At 38.9% G+C, this 21,453-nt stretch overlaps 1 protein-coding gene across 3 annotated transcripts in view; it reads left to right on the top strand.

Moving 5' to 3' along the window:
• LOC128697889 (gastrula zinc finger protein XlCGF57.1) overlaps nt 1-4,766 on the top strand; it is a 126,764-nt gene extending 121,998 nt beyond the window's left edge. For all 3 annotated transcript variants that reach the window (XM_053789886.2, XM_053789887.2, XM_070080473.1), the window contains exon 2: nt 1,765-4,766. In XM_053789886.2, the coding sequence (XP_053645861.2) occupies nt 1,908-3,323 (1,416 nt within the window). In that variant the 5' untranslated portion in view covers nt 1,765-1,907 and the 3' untranslated portion in view covers nt 3,324-4,766. The remainder of the gene's footprint in view (nt 1-1,764) is intronic.
• The last annotated feature ends 16,687 nt before the right edge of the window (nt 4,767-21,453 follow it).

Raw genomic sequence — 21,453 nt, 5'->3', positions numbered from 1 at the left:
TGCGTGCAGCCAGCAGTAACAGCCTGGTTGATCAGGCTTTGATCCGCCATGAGGCCTGGTCACAGCCCGGGCCACGGGCGTTGACCCCCAGAACTCTCTCCAGGTAAACTCCAGGTACAATGATACCATATGGCTCATTGTACCATATGGTACTATATGGCACTGTTGTATTCAACACAATGAGCACTAATATTTTCATTATTATTTCATTTATAATAATTGTTTACAACAAAAATATGCAAAAATGTTGTATATTAGTAATGTTCTATTATATATTTACACATGTACAGTCGCTGGACATGTTCCTTGAGGTGGATGACAAAGTGCTTTGTCTTGGAAACTGCCAAATCACTAGCTTGCGTCGCCACTCAGTCTTGGCTGGTGCCTCGTGGCACCAACACCTCCTACTGACCATATGATACAAGGTATCATATGTTACAGGGTACCATATGGTACATTGTACTATATGGTATAGGGTACCATACAGTACAGGATACCATATGGTGCAGGGTACCATATGGTGCAGGGTACCATATAGTGCAGGGTACCATATGGTGCAGGGTACCATATGGTACAGAGTACCATATGGTACCCTGTACCCTGACTTTTTGGGGCTATCCTAGGATTTTATACATATGCTGCTATGTATGACAATCTATGTAACTGTATTTGTGTACACCCGAATAAACTTACTCAAGCTCATGTGGCATCGTAAGTAAGTTTATTTAGGTATACACAAATAAAGTTACGTAGATTATCATACATAGCAGCATATGTATGGAGAAACCAGGATAACCTAAAAAAGTCAGACAGACTTATTTCCATTAGGGTCCCTGTACCATATGGTACAATGTACCATATGGTATAATGTACCATATGGTACAGTGTACCATATGGTACAGTGTACCATATGGTACCATTATACCATATACCATTGTATGATGTGGCACCATTGTACCATATGGTACCATTGAACCATGTGGTACAATGGGACCATATAGTTCAAAACCATAGAATTCCTCTTCAGATCCACTTCCATCAATCTTAGAACTGTAAGTTGTGAAGAGGAAAGTCAGAATTTGCCTAGAGAGTGAGTGGGGAGTGAGAGCTTCCTTGCCGCCAGGCATGATGAACAAAGCTACTTTGGCGGTGTTCCCACAATGCCATGCAGGCATCTAGATTTTTTCTCTAGTGTGCACACTGACCACCCAGAGCCTACCAGCCTTCTTGTGCTAAATATGAAACTGCTAGAATTTTGGCGTAGCTCTACGGTTTGGACCCTGAGAGGTTTAAAAGAAAAATTGGTACACAATCTTAGTGATGAGGTGCAGGTGTATGATGCCAGTGACATCATGGCATTACAGTGGCATGACAGACTAAATTTGACATTGGTTCACCACAATGAAATGAAAAGACACTGGAAAGGCGAATAGAGACACCAGTGAATCCATTCTGAAACCTGCGGTTGTCCTTGATTGCACCATCAATATGCATTCGTTGGACAAATGTGACATGCAGATTGGATTTGCTGATTGTGTTCACGTGAGTTATAAGTGATACATGAAACTCTTCTTCCATCTCATGGACATTTCCATACTCAATGCATGTATTATGTTCTAAATGAGGACTGGCAACAGACCACCATATGCCCAATTTTGCTGCTATTTTATCTTTGAAACATAGACTCCTTACTATTTTATCAACCTATACAGTATTTCCATGTATTTGTTAAACTTAACATTACATATAAACAATATTTTCCAGATGTGATGTTTCGAGTGTCAGTCTTGTCGATGGTATAATCTTCAGCCATAATTGTTCCAGTGGCAACTTCTTCACTGGCCCACTCTGAAACAGAGACAACTTCCTCCTTATTCTAGCCTCCAGCAGTGATTGTTTCAACCACAATGGACTCAATAGCCCAGTCTCCAGTAATGCCTGGTCCAGAAACAACTACCACTGTATACCAGTCTATAGCAATGACTGGTCCAGAAACAACTGCCACAGTGTCCCAGTCTTCAGCAATGTCTGATCCAGAAGCAACTGCCACAATTTCCCAGTCTCCAGCAATGACTCGTTCAGAAACAACTGCCATGGTGTCCCAGTCTCCATCAGTGATTATTCCAGTAACAACGTCCTCGGTGGCTCAGTATCCAGCAGTGATTGTTCCAGAGATTGCTACCTCAGTGTTCCAGTTTCCAGCACTGATCGGTCCAGAAACAACTACCTTTGTGGCCCAGTCTCCATCAGTGACTGCTCCAACAACAACTGCCTCAGTGGCTCAGTCTTCACCAGGAATTGATATGGAGACATCTGCCTTGATGACCCAGTTTGATGTGAAAAAATCTACAGTAATGCAAATAAGAAGTGATGAAGAAGGGAAATCATATTGGTGTCCTAAGTGTTTTAAAACATTCACAGAAAAAATTGATTTTGTGACACACATGAAAAATCACAAAAGAAGAAAACGATATCAATGTTCAGAATGTCTGAAAAAATTTTCTGACAAATCTAATCTAATGAAACACATGAGAAATCACAAAGCAAAGAAACATTACAAGTGCTCAGTGTGTCAAAAAAAATTAGCATGCAGAGCTAGTCTAGTGACACACATGAGAATTCACACGGGAGAGAAACCTTATAAGTGTACAGTGTGCCCAAAAAGCTTTGCTTGTAGATCTTCTGTAGTGTCACACATGAGAATTCACACAGGAGAGAAACCTTATAAGTGTTCAGTGTGCCAAAAAAGATTTACTTGTAGATCTTCTGTAGTGTCACACATGAGAATTCACACAGGAGAGAAACCATATAAGTGTTCAATGTGTCTGAAAGAATTTGCATGCAGATCTTCTTTAGTGACACACATGAGGATTCACACAGGAGAGGAGCCATTTAAGTGTTCACTGTGTTTAAAAAATTTAGCATGTAGATCATCTTTAGAGACACACATGAGAATTCACACGGGAGAGAAACCATATAAATGCTCTGATTGTTTAAAAGGCTTTACAGACAGATCTTCTCTAGTGAAACACATAAAAGTTCACACACAGGAGACACTGTTCCAGTGCTCAGTGTGTCTAAGAGAATTTAAACTCAAATCTTCTCTAGAGTTACACATTAAAACTCACACAACACCTAAACCATACCAGTGTTTGGTGTGTCTCAAAGATTTTTCAAGAAAATCAGTGTTAGTGACACGTATCAGAACTCTCACTGAAAAGAAACCATATCAGAAGTCAGAGTGTCTAAAATGTTTTATGCAAAAAGTTAATCATGTAAGACATATAGGGACTGATTCAGAAGATAAACCTGATCAGTATTAAAAGAATCTTTAAAATGTTTAAATAAAATCTGATCCTTTGTTCAAAACTAAATACAGTGGTACCTCGGCATATGAGCAGCTCCCAACTCGAACAATTATGTAAGTGTATTTATGTAAGAGCTTTTGTAAGTGTATGCTTGGGGGTCTGAAACGGTTTAATCTAATTTACATTATTCCTCATGGGAACAAATTCGTTCGGTATCGGCACTCGAACAGCCTTCCAGAACAAATTAAGTATGTAACCTGAGGTACCACTGTACCCCCATCTTCACACAACAGCAAAAAAAAGTACTGCATCTTATTGTTGTAAGTCTTAATTTTTATTACAACATAACTTTCACTTTTGTCACTTGGTTTAGACAACCATTGCATACTAACAATACTGTTAGTTGTTACACAGATGATGAGTAAGAATTAGGAACTATAAACTGGAACTGGGCATTAGGTAAAATTGAGTAGCTGACTTGACAAATTATGTATAACCAGATTTTTGTCAAATGGTTATTTATTTTAGTATGACAGTTGATTTTTATGTAGGTAGTAGGTTGGTAGACAGCAACCTCCCAGGGAGGTACTGCTGTCCTGCCAAGTGAGTGTAAAACGGAAACCTGTAATTGTTTTACATGATGGTAGGATTGCCAGTGTTTTTTTTCTGTCTCATAAACATGCAAGATTTCAGGTACGTCTTGCTACTACTTCTTACACTTAGGTCACACTACACATACATGTATACAAGCATATATATACACACCCCTCTGAGTTTTCTTCTATTTTATTTCTAGCGCTTGTTCTTGTTTATTTCCTCTTTTCTCCATGGGGAAGTGGAACAGAATTCTTCCTCCGTAAGCCATGCGTGTTGTAAGAGGCGACTAAAATGCCAGGAGCAAGGGACCAGTAACCTCTTCTCCTGTACAAATTACTAAATTTAAAAAGAAAAACTTAAGTTTTTCTTTTTGGCCGACCCTGCCTTGGTGGAATACGGCTGGTTTGTTGAAAAAAACAAATTGATTTTTACTAAAATTGTTGTTTTTAACATATACAGTGGACCCCCGGTTTATGATCAGCTCCCAATGTGACCAATTATGTAAGTGTATTTATGTAAGTGCGTTTGTATGTGTATGTTTGGGGGTCTGAAATGGACTAATCTAATTCACAATATTCCTTATGGGAACAAATTCGGTCAGTACTGGCACCTGAACATACTTCTGGAATGAAATAATATCGTAAACCGGGGGTCCACTGTATTAGTAAGAATGCTAATTTCTTACAGTAAGAGGATTAATTTCTGTTATACACCTGATTAATGTAAGATTTCAAATTTCTCTGACACCTAATTTGTGTACTGATTAATTATAAAGTGATAGATTTCTGTAGAACTGTGCAGTGCTTTACAGCCATTAGGATTTAGTATTTTTTCATATTTAAAATAAAACATATCATTGTCTTTCGTAAGATTATTTGCTGAAAACCTGTGCTGGCAACACACGAGAACTAACACAAGAAAGAAGTCAAGTTTGTTCCCAGAATTCTTTTTGCAAAAATTATCTTGACAAACGCAATACAGCCTCTCCTAACATAATGACGGAGTTTCGTTCCTAAGACCACGTTGGTAAACAAATTCGTCGCTAAGTGAGGAGCATACTACATATAATGGTAGTGGGAGTGTGTCAACCATCTTTGATATTGCTTTAACACTTTAGTGTCAGTCCTGGAATTTTATGGCTTTAGAGCCAGTGTCAGTCCCTTAACCCTTAATCAGTCCAAAAGTATATATACATGTACGTTCACTCGCGTAGCGCCTCAGATTTTTTGAGAAAAAAATCTTTTTTTTTTATAATAGGAAAAAAGAGCATATGGTACCCAGGTGTCCCCAATTATTTTAATATGGCACACAGTGAATGCACACACCCATTCTCTCATGTCTAGGCGACTCAGGCTTATCGTGGCAATGTTGAATGAATGACAAAGAAAACGTATATATACGTTTGGGGCGCTACGCAAGAGAACGTATACAGGTCTCCCTCAACATTCACGAGGGTTAGGGGATCAAGAGCCTCGCGAATGTTGAATAACCGTGAATGTTTGGTGCCCCAATATATTGTAGGGAAATATAATACAATACTGCTTCCTTAACTTGTTGAACCATGAACAATCATAAAATACATGAAAACGTCGTAAATTGTACTAAATACATACGTTATGCCTTAACAACATGTATGTTATCAAATTAAATACCACTGCCTCCACCACTGCAAGTCCCTACTACCCTCCCTCCAACCCCCCACAACTGGCAGCCAGCCCTCTCACCACTGTGTGGTGAGTGTTTTGTTTGTTCATTATTTGCTATTAAACTACAGTATAAATAATGTCAACCCATTTATGACTGCATATTGGAATGGCTATTCGGACAGGTATTGGAAGGTGACATGTGTGTTTACTCTTGAGTATATATACGTCAGAAACATTGGCTCGTAAGACGTATTTATACGTCGAAAACAGTCAAAGGGTTAAATACCACTGCCTCCACCACTGCAAGTCCCTACTACCCTCCCTCCAACCCCCCACAACTGGCAGCCAGCCCTCCCACCACTGTGTGGTGAGTGTTTTGTTTGTTCATTATTTGCTATTAAACTACAGAACACAGCAAAGAATCAAACATTTCTGCTACTGCTAATAATAATAATAATAATAATAATAATAATAATAAATACGATAGAATTGAAGAAGGAAATTGTACAAAAATACGAGGGCTGAAGCAGTGGTGGAGGAAGTGGTTGACGCAGTGTCAGTGTGGCTTTGTTTATGCTGGAGTGAGTATTAGTCTCCGTGCTCTTCCAAACATTTCACAATAATTCATTGTATTTGATGCTTGTAGATTGAGTGTGACTGGAGTGGTTGAGGCAGTGGTAGAGGCAGTGATAGAGGCAGTGGGTGAGGCAGTGGTATTTACTAACATATATGTTATAAATAATAATAGTACATGTTAATATTAATAACATTTATAATAATAATAATAATAAAAAATGTTATTCATAATATACTATTATTATTTATAACATATATGTTAGTAAATATCACTGCCTCTATCACTGCCTCTACCACTGTCTCACCCACTGTCTCACCCACTGTCTCACCCACTGCCTCTACCACTGCCTCTACCACTGCCTCAACTGCTGCCTCACCCACTGCCTCTACCACTGCCTCAACCACTTCAGTCACACTCAATCTACAAGCACCAAATACAATGAATTATTGTGAAATGTTTGGAAGAGCACGGAGACTAATACTCACTCCAGCATAAACAAAGCCACGCTGACACTGTGTCAACCACTTCCTCCACCACTGCTTCAGCCCTCGTATTTTTGTACAATTTCCTTCTTCAATTCTATCGTATTTATTATTATTATTATTATTATTATTATTATTATTATTATTATTATTATTATTATTATATTGTAATAAAGTTGGTAGAATTACCGACAATATGTAAAGTAAAAGGACACAAGTGCAACTAATGTGACATTTATTGTGGCAACGTTTCGCTTTCCAGGAGCTTTATCAAGCCAATAATGGCTTGATAAAGCTCCTGGAGAGCGAAACGTTGCCACAATAAATGTCACATTAGTTGCACTTGTGTCCTTTTACTTTACATATTATTATATTAATATTATTATTATTATTATTAGCAGTAGCAGAAATGTTTGTTTCTTTGCTGTGTTCAAGAGTAAATACATGATGTCACCTTCCAATACCTGTCCGAATAGCCATTCTGATATGCAGTCATGGATGGGTTTACATTATTTATACTGTAGTTTAATAGCAAATAATGAACAGCAAATAATGAACAAACAAAGCACTCACCACACAGTGGTGGGAGGGCTGGCTGCCAGTTGCAGGGGTCGGAGGGAGGGTAGTAAGGACTCGTGGCGGTAAACTTAAATATGATTTGGCAGCTGGGAATTTGGCGGTTGGGAATTCGTGAATGTGTGAAGCCTGCGAAAGTTGAAAACGCGAATGTTGAGGGGGACCTGTATATGCGTTTGGATCGTTTAGGGGTTAATACTACGCCAAAATTCTAGCTCTATTAAATCTGGTGGAAGAAAGCTGGTTGGCCTACATATGAAAGAATGGGTCTGTGTGGTCAGTGTGCGCAGTATACAGGTCTCCCTCAACATTCGCGAGGGTTAGGGGATCAAGAGCCTCGCGAATGTTGAAAAATCGCGAATGTTTGGTGCCCCAATATATTGCAGGGAAATATAATAAAATACTAAAATAAAATAATCTATGTATATACGTACATGTTCCTCCCACTCATATATTTGTCCAATCTCTCTTTAAAGCTACCCAAGGTCCTATCAAAGCTAAAACCTTGAGTAGCTTCACATTTAGGTTGGATAAATACATAAGTGAGAGGGGATTGGATTTGAATGGGACTTGCATGCGAGCAAATAGAATGCTCAAAGCTTATTGCTTGGGTAGCATTTATTCTGTTAGTGGGTTGGATTTGTGAAGGACCTGAGTAGTATGGGCCAACAGGTCTACTGCAGTGTTCCTCCTTTCTTGTGTTCTCATGAACAATCATAAAATACGTACCTAAGAACATCGTAAAATATTGTACTGCCTCCACCACTGCCTCGTATTTTTATACAATTTCTTTCTTCAATTCTTTCGTGTTTCTCAGTTTCTTTACCAAAATTTATTTGGGCCCATGGTTAATTATGTAGCAGTCACACTCAATCAACAAGCACCAAACACAATGAATTATTGTGAAATGTTTGGAAGAGCGCAGAGGATAATGCTCACTCCAGCATAAACAAAGCCGTACTGACTGACGATGCCTCTACCACCCACTGCTTCAACCCTCGTATTTATTATTATTATTATTATTATTATTATTATTATTATTATTATTATTATTATAATTCTTATTATTATTAGCAGTCATGAATGGGTTGACATTATTTATACTGGAGTTTAATAAATAATGAACAAACAAAACACTCACCTCTCGTAAGGCAGACGAACTCTGATGACTTGTGATGATTAAAAAAATTTAAGTTATAATTCTTTATTTCTCTATTGATATTACATGCAGTTACTGATGACAGTTGAATGGAGATGATTATATGGAGTGTAACTGCATGGCATGATGAGACTAGTGTGTGGATTTTAAGTCTTCACTGCCTCAGGCGAGGCAGTAGGAGTAGTGGTAGGCTTCCTTGTGAAGAACATTGTGATGGGCAACTGAGACCATTTCCTCTTCATATCTACAAACAGAGTTTGGTAGAGAATTATGGTCTTATCAAGGTCGTTCATCACCTTCAAAGCCCTCAACATCGATGGGTCTATGTCGTATATAAATTGTTTGAGCTGCGCTGTCATTCTCATCACCTGCCCAAGTTTTTCAAGGGCGAGGGCTTGAGATTGATTGGCTTCAGCAACACTTTCCTCTTCTTCATCCTCATTCTCTGCCTGCACAATCTCCAACAATTCTTCATCATTTAGGCCCAGTGCAAGTTCTTCAACCAGTTCTCTCACCTCACCCTCCTGCATGTCCTCAAACCCTTCACCACCAACTTGCCTTGCTAACTCCACAGTCTTCCTCACACCTTTGTTAACCTCGTCTTGAGGAGCAAATCCAACAAAATCACACACACACTCTGGCCACAAAGCCCTCCAACAACCATTCACCATCTGAGGTTGCAAATCCTTCATGCTATCATGCACTATTGAGAGGCAGTCAGCGATGGTGAATTCCTTCCAATATTGAGTGACACTTATATCTGGATCTGCATCCAACACTGTGTGGAGCCTTTGCATTGACCTTCGTGTGTAGTAGGCTTTAAATGTAGCTATCACACCCTGATCAAGAGGTTGTATCAGGGAGGTTGTGTTTGGTGGCATGAACACAACCTCAACATCATCACACATTCCCTCCAATGATGGTGGGTGACCTGGAGCATTATCAAGAAGCAGGAGGATTTTATTTGGGAGGCCCTTCTCTTGTAGATACGCCCATACCTCCGTCAGGAAGCAGTGGTGAAACCAGTCCATACAGATGATGTTGGTGGTCCATGCTTTCGGATTGTTCATCCAGAATACTGGAAGGAGATTCTTATTGCGTCCCTTCAGTGCTCTGGGGTTGGGACATTTATAAGTAAAGCCTGGCTTTATCATGTGCCCAGCAGCATTAGCACATAGCATTAATGTGCATCAGTCTTTTGCAGCCTTTAACCCTGGTGCAATTTTTTCCTCCTTGGCAATGAAGGTCCTGGCAGACATCTTCTTCCAATACAGGGCTGTTTCATCCATATTCCACACCTGCTCAGGTGTGTATCCCTTCTCATCGATGATTTTTTTCAAAGCACCAGGGAATGCAGCTGCCAAAATGTGATCTGCTGATCTTGATTCTCCACTCATCTTCAGGTTGTGCAGGGAGAACCGTCTCTTAAATTTTTCAAACCATCCTTTACTTGCTAGGAAGTCAGGATAGCTAGGTTCTGCACTGGTGCTAGGCTCACGACTAGCCAACATATCATACAAAGTCTTTCCCTTTACACGAATCGAATTGCTGTCTATGGGATTTCCTTTTCTATTTTGGTCTGAAATCCACACAAATAATGCTGATTCCATCTAAGACATTACACTGTTTCTTACTTGTGACACTTGCTTGGCTGAGGGAGGAGCAGTAGATGCCCTTATCTTCACCTCATTTTTCTTGATGGAGCGCACTGTGCTTTCGTTTACATTGAATAATTTTCCAATGGCAGAAATGCTCAAATTACTTGTCCTACACTTGTCTAGCAATTTCACCTTCTGCTCAAGATTCATGACTTTCTTTGAGCGCTTAGGGGTTGGCTCATCAATAGCGGTTACTGCTCCCTTGAGAGCCATACTTTCACCACCACACAAACAGCAAAGACCGACTTGCACAGTGGCTGGAGACTGACTGAGTGAGTGAGTGAGTGGTGGGCGGGAGGGCTGGCTGCCAGTTGCGGGGGGTCGGAGGGAGGGTAGTAGGGACGCGCGAGTGGCGGGAAACTCAAATATGATTTGGCAGCTGGGAATTTGACAGCTGGGAATTTAGCGGCTGAGAATTCACGAATGTGTGAAGCCCGCGAAAGTTGAAAATGTGAATGTTGAGGGAGACCTGTAGATAAAATTCTGCAGCATGCAGTGCATGAGAAAAAAAAAACTGATTTTTTTTTGTTTTAAAACAGCGACTTTGCGGTGTATTTTTGTATGGTATTTATGGTTGTATTCATGTTTTCTTTTCTTTTTCGAGAGAATAGAAGATATATTACAGAAATGGAAATGATTTTGATTGGTTTCACAGTGAAAAGTACCTTGAAATTGAGCTCAAAGTAGCGGAAATGTTCAATTTTTGCCGAAGTTCAAGAGTAAACAAATGACATCACTGTCTAATGCACGTCCAACTGGCCAGTCAAATTTGCAGTCATGAATAGGTTGACATTATTTACACAATTATTATAATAATATAGTAGTCTGCATAACAGTAAATATTCTATTTTTTGTGTGAATAAAAATTCAAAATGGAAAGAAAAAGTAATACAAGAGATGCCTGGAGACATGACTAATGAACAGAGAAAATGTTATTTTAGTGCCAGGAATGTTTATTCTGGAGCCTATTTTGAAAATGGCATCTTTTGAAATTTGTGTGAAATTGGCCAAATTTCCAATTTCTGTCCACTTTATTGGGTAGTTGAAATCAGTAAATGGGCAGTTTCTTGTACTCAGTCGATACAACAAATACAGTTCTGGTGAAATAGCTATGATTTTAGTCGACTGTAACAATGGAATTAGCCAAAAATAGGGCTTGAAGTGGGCGAAATCGCTGATGCATAAATATTGTCGAGATTGCTAACTTCACGAGAGCGTAATTTCATAACTTTTCCATCAAATTTCATACTTTTGTGTCGTTACCATTGGGAAAACGTTGTCTATCATTTCAAAAGAAAAAATCTAGGGGTCTTGACACTGAATGGGTTAATATCGCCTTTGTACCATTTATAACATTTCTGGTATATTTTTAAATGTTTATACAGTAGTGTACTGTATATTATAATAAACAGAATAGAGGAAATCAACTGTAATATACATTATTGAGGTATGCATTCTGGTCAGAGAGCCTGTCGTAAATCCGAGTCATCGGTAAACAAGTACGTTGCTAAGTGAGGAGAGGCTGTATTTCATAGGAGAAAAACTAGTACTTCAGTGTGCAGTATTGATGCATATTCTCACAAATGCATTAGTAACATAAATTACAGTAGGGCTCCGCTTTACGGCGTTTTGCTTTACGGCATTTTGCTAATACGGACATTTCAAATTCTGATCAAAACTCGCTATACGGCTCCCCCCACCTGACTTTCTAATATGGTCACCGCTCCCTGTCCAGTTTGTTTACATTCTCTTTGAGCTCCGTAAGCACCATGTCTCTCTATTATCTCTGGAAACTCCAAAATTTCAAGTGTCTAAAAGTTATTTCATATTTTATATATATACTCTGATAATTATACTTATGTATACCTGTACCTAAATAAACTTACTGTGCTGGCATGCAGGTACACATTAAAATCAGTAAGAGTTTCTTTTGTCTTGAGATGCCATATTAGTAATAATAATTAAAATAATAATAATAATAATCACTGAGGCTCATTAAATGTCGTATATTATGTTAATACACGTATACACATTTTCATTAACCCTTTCAGGGTCCCAGGCCCTCTCCCAGACTTGTTTTCAGGGTCGCCCAAATTTCAAAAAAAAATTATTTTTTCTTTTGAAAAGATAGAGAATCTTTTCCCAATCATAATGACACCAAAAGTATGAAATTTGATGGAAAACTTACAGAATTATGCTCTCGCGAAGTTAGCGGTCTCGACGATGTTTACACATCGGCGATTTTGCCCACTTTGAGCCCTATTTTCGGCCAATTCCAATGTACTAGTTGACAAAAACATAACTATTTTGCTAGAACTCCATTTTTTCTATCGAATGAGTACAAGAAACCACCTATTTACCGATTTCAACTGTCCAATACAGTGGTCAGAATTTAGCAATTTTGCCAATTTCACACAAATTTCAAAAGATGCCAATTTACAAATAGGGTCCAGAATAAACAAGAAAGACATTCCTGGCACTAAAATAACATTTCCTCTGTTCATTAGTCATGTCCCTATGGCCATCTTACATTCTTTTGCTTTCCACTTTGAATTTTTTTTCTCACAAAAAATAGAAGATTTACTGTTATGCAGACTACTGCATTAGTGTAGAAATGGTATAAATAATATTGGCACAATTGTGAAATAATATTAGACTCACTAGTTGACGTGTATTGGACGCTTAGCATGATTTGTTTACTTTTGAACTTTGGTAAAAATCGAACATTTCTGCTACTTTGAGCTCAATTTCAAGGTACTTTTCATTGTAAAACCAGTCAAAATCATCTCAATTTCTGTGATATGCCTTCCATTCTATAAAATGAGACCAGGAAAACTAGAATAAGACAATAAATACCATACGAAAATACAGTGCAAAGTCGCTGTTTTAATCCAAAACCACGGTCAAAGTTTTTTTTCTCATTACGCACTGTTTGCTGCAGGATTTTTTTTATACTGCGTACACTGACCACATAGACCCATTCTTTCATATGTAGGCCTACCAGCTTTTTCTCACTAGATTTGAGGGCGCTAGAATTTAGGCGTACTAGTACATCAAAAACCCTGGTGCATAAGCCATACTAGTACGTCCGAAACCCTGAAAGGGTTAATCCATCCATGATATTTTTTAAAAATTACGTGTATGTAATAAACACGATATGTAGCATATAAACATGATAAATACACCCCACAATGGAATAAATTAACATAAATATGAGTTGTGGTAGCCAGACAACTTGTACGAGTGACGGCAAAAATAACGCTTTCTCTAGTCCAACATCAGAGAAAATGCATTACTGGGGGTAATTGTAGAAAATTATTCCTTTCGTATGCCTTCACTCAGAGCGTCATTTCTTCTAAAAATGGTGTTACACGAGAATGGGATTGTTCCTCTTTAATTATCCTACAGTATCAATGTAGAGACAACTTGTACACAATGTAACTTGTACACAAACCAGATGTGTTTGCCTGGTTTGTTTACAAAACTCGTGTATGCCTAGTTTGTTTACATAACTCTGCAAGTGTCCTCTCTCGTGTGCTTATACTCCCTCTCTCTCTCATTTATTTGTTTTATCTCATTTACTCACCTCTGACCCTACATTAAGACTACAAATATTTTAAGGTAAGTAATGAGTGAACTGTATATGCATTTTATCGCTCTGGAATGCTTCAATGTATTTTTTGTACCTCTGTATGTATGTTCAAATTATTAAATAAATAAATAAATAGAATATTATGTGTGGGTGGGGTGGCCTGGTATGGTAGCCTGGCTGGCTACCATACATACCACACTTGATTTCTTACAGTAAATACTACTCATCTTATCCTAGATTAATGCTACAAATATTTTAAGATAAGTAATGAGTGTACTATACAGTAGACCCTTGGTTTTCATGTTTAATCCTTTCCAAAGCTATCGGCGAAAACGAAAACCATTATCCCCCAATAGAAATAATGTAAATCCAATTAATTCATTTCAGACACCCAGAAGTATTAGCAAAAATGTTTTTTTTACCATAAAGATAGATTTACAGTGAACCCTCGACCAACGATATTAATCTGTTCCAGAGAGCTTGCCGTTAGTCGAATTTATCGCTAGTTGAATTAATTTTCCCCATAAGAAATAATGGAAATCCAATTACGTGTAATGCATTCCAGACACCCAAAAGTATAAAAAAAAAAAAAATTCACATGGGATATACATTTTCCTACACAGAAAAAGGATACATGCACAATAAATACAAATACTGTACTAAATGAAGAATAAATGACATTTACCTTTATTGAAGGGGTAGTGATGAGTGATGAGAGGGGAGGAGGGGAGATGGAGGTGTATTAATTTGGGAACAACTTGAGAGTCACTGGACCTCTGTCACACCAAAAATCTGTCCATTGAGCTCTTCCAGAACAGGCCTGTTTCGTCACAATTGAACACTTGTTTGGGTTAGAATTTTTCAGCTTTGCCATGCCTTATCATACTGTGTATGCCACTACAATTCTTAAATTTCTTAAACCAATCTTTGCTGGCCTTAAATTCAGCATTATGAGCACTAGTTCCAGGCATTTTTTCATGTTCACCTGGGTGTTAGTCAACTGGTGTGGGTTACATCCTGGGGGAGAAGATTAAGGACCCCAATGGAAATAAGTTTGACAGTCCTCAATGATGCACTGACTTTCTTGGGTTATCCTGGGTGGCTAACCCTCTGGGGTTAATTCTTTCTCAGTAATTGTTTCTCGTTAAGCCACACCAACAACACTCCACATCTTCGAGCAGTACAGCTGACGGTGGTGCAGCAGCAGCTGATCATGGTACAGCAGCAGCTGACTGTGATATGATAGTATTTCTCATCCTTTTTACCACAGGGTTGGCACTAGAAGCTTTCTTTGGGCCTATGGTGGCTTATTTAGCAGTTTCAAGCACTAAAAAAATGGAATAATACAAAATGTATGCGTGGAACCCTCCACCCTGGCTTGTAAATAATGGCACGCTAGCTGATGGCAGAGCAGCCGAGACGCTCAGGCTGGACGGACAGGTTCGGGATGAATTGTGTTTGTCGAGTTTTTCATCGTTGGTCGGGCCAAAATTTTTACACTCAAACGCTTCATTAGTCGAATTTATCATTAGACGATGCCTTCGTTGGTCAGGGGTCCACTGTACATGTACAAAAGAATGAACATTCAACATGACACTTACCTTTATTGATGGTTGTTGTTGATGGATGGAAGACAGGGAGGAGGGGAGAGGGAAGAGAGGTTATTGTTTGGAAGGCGAATCTCCCTCCATAAGGACTTTACCAAGTCCTTATCTGGGGTCACTTCCCTAGCTTAAATATAGATTTACATGCAGAAAAAAATGATGAATAAATATAAAGCACTAGTAAAATGTATAAATGAACATTTAACATCACACTTACCTTCACTATTGAAGACTCTTGTATGGCAGACGGGGTGGAGGGGAGAGGGAGGCAAGTTTATTGTTGGAGACAGAACAATATGCTTCAATATGGCACTAATATCAGTTCTAGGGCTTATTTATTTATCACAATTCAACTAATATGACATAATAAACAGTATTAATAACATAGAAACATGACATATACTCTAGAATGAATAAAATAAGTCATGTACGTCACTAGCGATGTTCTGCTGTTGTTGTTGGGCGTATAAAGGTCACTGAGAGCATAAGCCATACATGGTTGTGGCATGCAAAGAGTACATAACCTTTATTTGGCACATGTACACACCCTCATTTACAGGCTATCTCCCCCAACCAGCGAACCAGGTGACTGAGGGTTGATGATGGGGCCCCGTCGTTCAACCAGTACCCAGGTTCCAGCCAATGAGAAGATGGTTTTGGCAATCGCAGAGGTTATGTGGGTACCACTATCCTGGCTGCCCTTGTCATTCCCATTCTAGAGCTGGTACATACTTCTGTTCTAAATTGGTGAAGGATAATACAAGTCAAAAGTTTTCTGCTGTGCTTATTTTGCTCCCTTTACACCCTGGATAACAGACCATTTGGACTCCTGGGTTGTAATAATGGTAGTGATGAAGGCAGCAGCAGAGGCAGCAGTGTTGTCAGTAGCCCTATATAACTTCAACAACATTGGAGGAGTTAGGTTCATGCTGTCCTTTTTCTATCGACTAATCACTTAACTTACTAATTACACTGCTAATGCTACATTTTATTGGTAGCTAGTGCTATAGCCTTTATCGACTTACGCTGCTTTAGTATCATACATGTAGAATCACCGTAGAAGGCACACACTCCCCTATCTCTACCTCCTCTACTTTGGTTAGGTTAAGTTTGGTAAGGTTTGTCAGGAAACAGGACAAGTGTTTCCTGACACAGGTCTTAGTCAGATGATGACCTGCCTTTGGAGCTTTGGTCATCTAACCGAGGCCTTCCGCTGGCTTATCGGTCCACCCCTCAAAAAATTATGGTCAGTTATAACCATTTTAATTATCACTTTGGTATTTTGCTACAATTTCTTTCTTTAATTCTGTTGTGTTCCTCTCTCTACTAAAGGATTGGCACTAGGAGCTTTCTTTGGGCCCATGGTGGCTTATTTAGCAGTCACACACAATAAACAAGTGCCGAAAGCAATGGATTATTTTGAAATGTTTTGTATGACCTCAAAGGATATGTTCACTCACCGAGAAACAACGTGACACTGCCTGAGAATGTATGTGGGAGGTGGCTTTGTCTGCTCACTGGGCACTGGACAGGTTCCGTACCATTTACAAGAAATGAACCAATATTTTGATGAAAAAAGTCGGCGATAACAGAGATCGATGAATAGGGAGGGTCCACTGTATGTGTATTCTACTTCATTGTTTTTTAATGCCTAGTTCTGTTGCTAACTTCTATTGCTATGTTAGTGTAAACTTGTTATCTAGTAGTATTTATATGCATTTATAAGTGGAAAAAAAGGGTGTTCCACTTTACAGTGATTTCTGCTTCATGGCAGTAGCCTGGAACCTAACCTGCCATATAAGTGGGGCCCTACTGTATTAGAAACCTTATAATGTGCAGGTAATTACTGCTTAATATCCTAGCACACAGCCTTTTAATATAAACAGCTGAAACATGAACGAAATATTTGCTTTGGTTTTGATATTCTGCATACACGTATCATTTTGTCAGTGACCTTGTTACTCCCCACTACTCTTTAACCCCCTTCAGAACAAAACAAAAGTCTATTTCTTTGCAAAGGTTACACTGTGTGTCAGTCCCGTAAAATTACAGCTTTGAAGCCATGGTCAGTCCCGTAATACAACAAAATTCTAGCAGCTTCAAATCTTGTGGGAGAAAGTTGGTAGGCCTATATATGAGAGAATGGGTCTGCATGGTCAGTATGTACAGTATGCAAAAAAATCTTGCAGTAAGCAGTGAATAATAAGGAAAAAACTGCCACTGTGTTTTTAGTTTAACTCCTTAACTGTCCAACCGTAGATTATGTTCTTACTGCTAGCACTCCAAGCATAGATCAATGTTTTATTTTTCCTGCCTTCAAATTTGGCGTGATAGGCCTGAGCGGCCTAGACATGAAAGAATGGGTCTGCACACTTTGTGTATACAGTATGAAAAAAATCGGGGACCCCGAGGTACCGCATGGTAACACCACTTAGTTTCAGCACCAGCTTGGGTCAACATCATGGCAAATCCCCGTGATTCACTCACATCTCGTCGTATTAACACTCTCTTATTTGAAAAAAATTGATATAGAACCCGAGTTTAGTGGATTTGACAATGATGTGGCCACTATTGATCGATGAATTAGTGAAAATATTGTTGATAACCCAGATGACCCTCAGTCTATCATCTCTGGGGTGGCCAATGTGGCTTCACTAGACCCTTAGCCAAGCACCTCTGGGGTGGCCATTACTCACCTAATTGTGGTTGCAGGGGTTGAGACTCAGCTCCTGGCCCTGCCTCTTCACTGATTGCTACTAGGTTCTCTCTCTGCTTCCTGAGCTTTGTCATACCTCATCTTAAAGCTATGTATGGTTCCTGCCTCCACTACCTTACTTGCTAGGCTGTTTCACTTCCTGACAACTCTATGACTGAAGAAATACTTCTGACATCCCTGTGACTGGTCTGAGTCTTCAGCTTCCAGTTGTTACCCCTTGTTTCTGTGTTCCCTCTCTGGAACATCCTGTCTCTGTCCACCTTATCTATTCCACGCACTATTTTATATGTCATCATCGTGTCTCCCCAGACCCTTCTGTCCTCCAGTGTCGTCAGTCCAACTTCCCTCAACCTTTCTTCATAGGACATTCCCCTGAGCTCTGGAACTAGCCTTGTTGCAAACCTTCGTACTTTCTCTAATTTCTTGATGTGCTTGACCAGGTGTGGGTTCTAAACTGGTGCTGCATACTCCAGTATGGGCCTGATGTACACAGTGTACAGTGTCTTGAACGATTCCTTACTAAGGTATCAGAAAGCTATTCTCATGTTTGCCAGGCCCCCATATGCTGCAGCAGTTATCTGGTTGTGTGCCTCCGGAGATGTGCTTAGTGTTATGGTCACCCCAAGATCTTTCTCCTTGAGTGAGGTTTGCAGTCTTTGGCCACCTAGCCTATATTCCATCTGCAGTCTTCTTTGCTTTTCCCCAATCTTCATGACTTTGCATTTGGCAGGGTTGAATTCGAGAAGCCAGCTGCTGGACCAAGTGTCCAGTCTGTCCAGGTCTCTTTGTAGTCCTGCCTGGTCCTCATCTGATTTAATTCTTCTCATTAACTTCACATCATCTGTGAACAGCGACACTTCAGAGTCTATCCCTTCCATGTTATGTTGTTCATCTTAAGTTAATTTTAAGCCAGCCCGTAATGCTATGCATAGTATAAGTGGCTTTGGCATACTGCTCTTTTCTGTATTTTTTGTACCTCTGTATGTGTGCACAAATTTTTAAATAAATAAATAATAAATAAATAAATATATACCAAAAATATCACTGGTCCTAGGACTGACCCCTGTGGGGCCCCGCTCGTCACAGGCACCCACTGTGATACCTCATCACGTACCATGACTCATTGTTCCCTTCCTGACAGGTATTCTCTGATCCATTGCAGTGCCCTTGCTGTTATACATGCCTGATCCTCCAGCTTCTGCACTAATCTCTTCTGAGGAATGTCAAAAGCCTTCCTGCAGTCCAGGAAAATGCAATCAAGCTACCCCCTCTCTCTCATGTCTTACCTGGAGTTTACCTGGAGAGACTTCTGGGGGTCAACGCCCCCATGGCCCGGTCTGTGACCAGGCGGCCTGGTGAATCAGAGCCTGATCAAGCAGGCTGTTACTGCTGGCTGCACACAATCCAATGTATGAGCCACAGCCCGGATTGTCAGGTACCGACTTTAGGTGTTTGTCCAGTGCCTGCTTGAAGACAGCCAGGGGTCTATTGGTAATCCCCCTTATGTATGCTGGGAGGCAGTTGAACAGTCTTGGGCCCCTGACACTTAATGTATTGTCTCTTAATGTGCTAGTGACACCCCTGCATTTCATTGGGGGATGTTGCATCATCTGCCGAGTCTTTTGCTTTCGTTGTGAATGATTTTCGTGAGCAAGTTTGGTACTAGTCTCTCTAGGATTTTCCACGTGTATATAATCATGTATCTCTCCCATACTAGCCTACAAAGAAACAACCTACTAAAAACATCTATTTCTATGAAAACTGATGTTTACGTCAATGAGTGCCTTACCAAAACGAGACAAAACCTTCTTTATCGGCTAAGAAAATTGCGCTATGCCCAAAAAATCCACCAGTGCTTTGTGAGGGATGGAAAAATAGCAGTTAGTAAACAGCCCACTGGGAAGAGATACTTCATCTCTACAGAACATGACCTTAAAACATTCCTAAGTGAGGCTGGACTAACAGAATCAGAGTAAAGTGCAGATAATACCCATAGTCCACCGTTAGTGTTATATTGTCATAAATTTGTGCCCCCCTAAAATTCTAATACCCCAACTACTTTTAATTGTCATTGTTGTATTCAACGACCATTCTACCTCATAGTCTTAATTGTGTTTATATCTACAGAATCTATCTCCTTTTTTACAACTTATCACATCACTGTTCCATCTTATTTTATTATAAACTAACCATAACTTGTCTTCAATAATTCTACCTCACTTTAAAAAATACTCAATTGCCCAATTTTATTCTAAATCCCTATTATTGCCCAATTTTACTTTAAACTATATTGATCAAACTTATTGTAAACTTCTTTTATTGACCATTTTTATTCCATACTTTTTTAAACTAGTATTTTCAACTACAACTTTTATATTATTCTGTCTACCATCTTACTAGCATATTATAACCAAGTCATTGCCATTTATATTTTTATCATTTTTTTTTTTATTATTATTATCTTGCTACCTTAATTTGTGTATTTTATCCTGTCAATTTAAATCTAATTATACTCTAATTCTTGTAAACAACTTATATAAGACCTTAGTGCAATTACAATTGAGAGTCTTGTTCCTTTATTATATTATTAGATTAATCACAGTTTTACTCTAGCTCATTCTAGCTCAATACATAGTCAATACCAAATTCACTATACTAGACCATAGTGCAATTACTAGTGAGAGACTGGTGCTATTTGTAATTTGTATTTTTATATTATTAGACTAAACCTAGTTGTACTATAGCTCTTTCTAGCTCAATACATAGTCAATACCAAATTCACTATATTAGACCATAGTGCAATTACTAGTGAGAGACTGGTGCTCTTTTTAATTTGTATTTTTATATTATTAGATTAAATTCAGTTGTACCATAGCTCATTCTAACTCAATATATAGTCAATACCAAATTCACTATATTAGACCATAGTGCAATTACTAGTGAGAGACTAGTGCTATTTTTAATTTGTATTTTTATATTATTAGATTAAACCTATTGTACTTTAGCTCATTCTAGCTCAAAACATAGACTCCACAAAAGTCATTATTAGACCTTAGTGCAATTACAAGTGAGAGTCTTGTTCTATTTTTAATTTGTATTTTTATATTACTAGTTTATACCTAGTTGTACTTTAGTTCATTCCAGCACAACACATAGACAACATCAACTTCATTATGTGTAGTAGTGACTATACCCTACATGACCAAAATACTCTAGCTATATACTTATCCAAACTTCCTACCACTACAGATATCAGTACTAGAACTCAACACACAACTCAGGATATAAATAACCATAATTTAAACCTAGAAGATGATTGATCACGTTGACCCTGATCTAAACCTCCATAATCTGACACCCAATCAAAACCTATTGGAAAGTAACTGCCTTTATTACACAGCATCACAAGCCACCACTATCCTAAACAATGCTAAAAGTCTATCAGTACTTAACTACAACATCAGGTCCTTAAGCAAACACTATGATGACCTCCTAGCACTCCTTGAATCACTAAAGACACCCTTCTCCTGCATTATTC

The sequence above is a fragment of the Cherax quadricarinatus genome, unplaced genomic scaffold (assembly GCF_038502225.1).
Source record: "Cherax quadricarinatus isolate ZL_2023a unplaced genomic scaffold, ASM3850222v1 Contig500, whole genome shotgun sequence".
Classification (NCBI taxonomy): Eukaryota; Metazoa; Arthropoda; class Malacostraca; order Decapoda; family Parastacidae; genus Cherax; species Cherax quadricarinatus.
The sequence above is the reverse complement of the archived record's forward strand: the minus strand, read 5'-3'. Positions and strand labels throughout refer to the sequence as shown.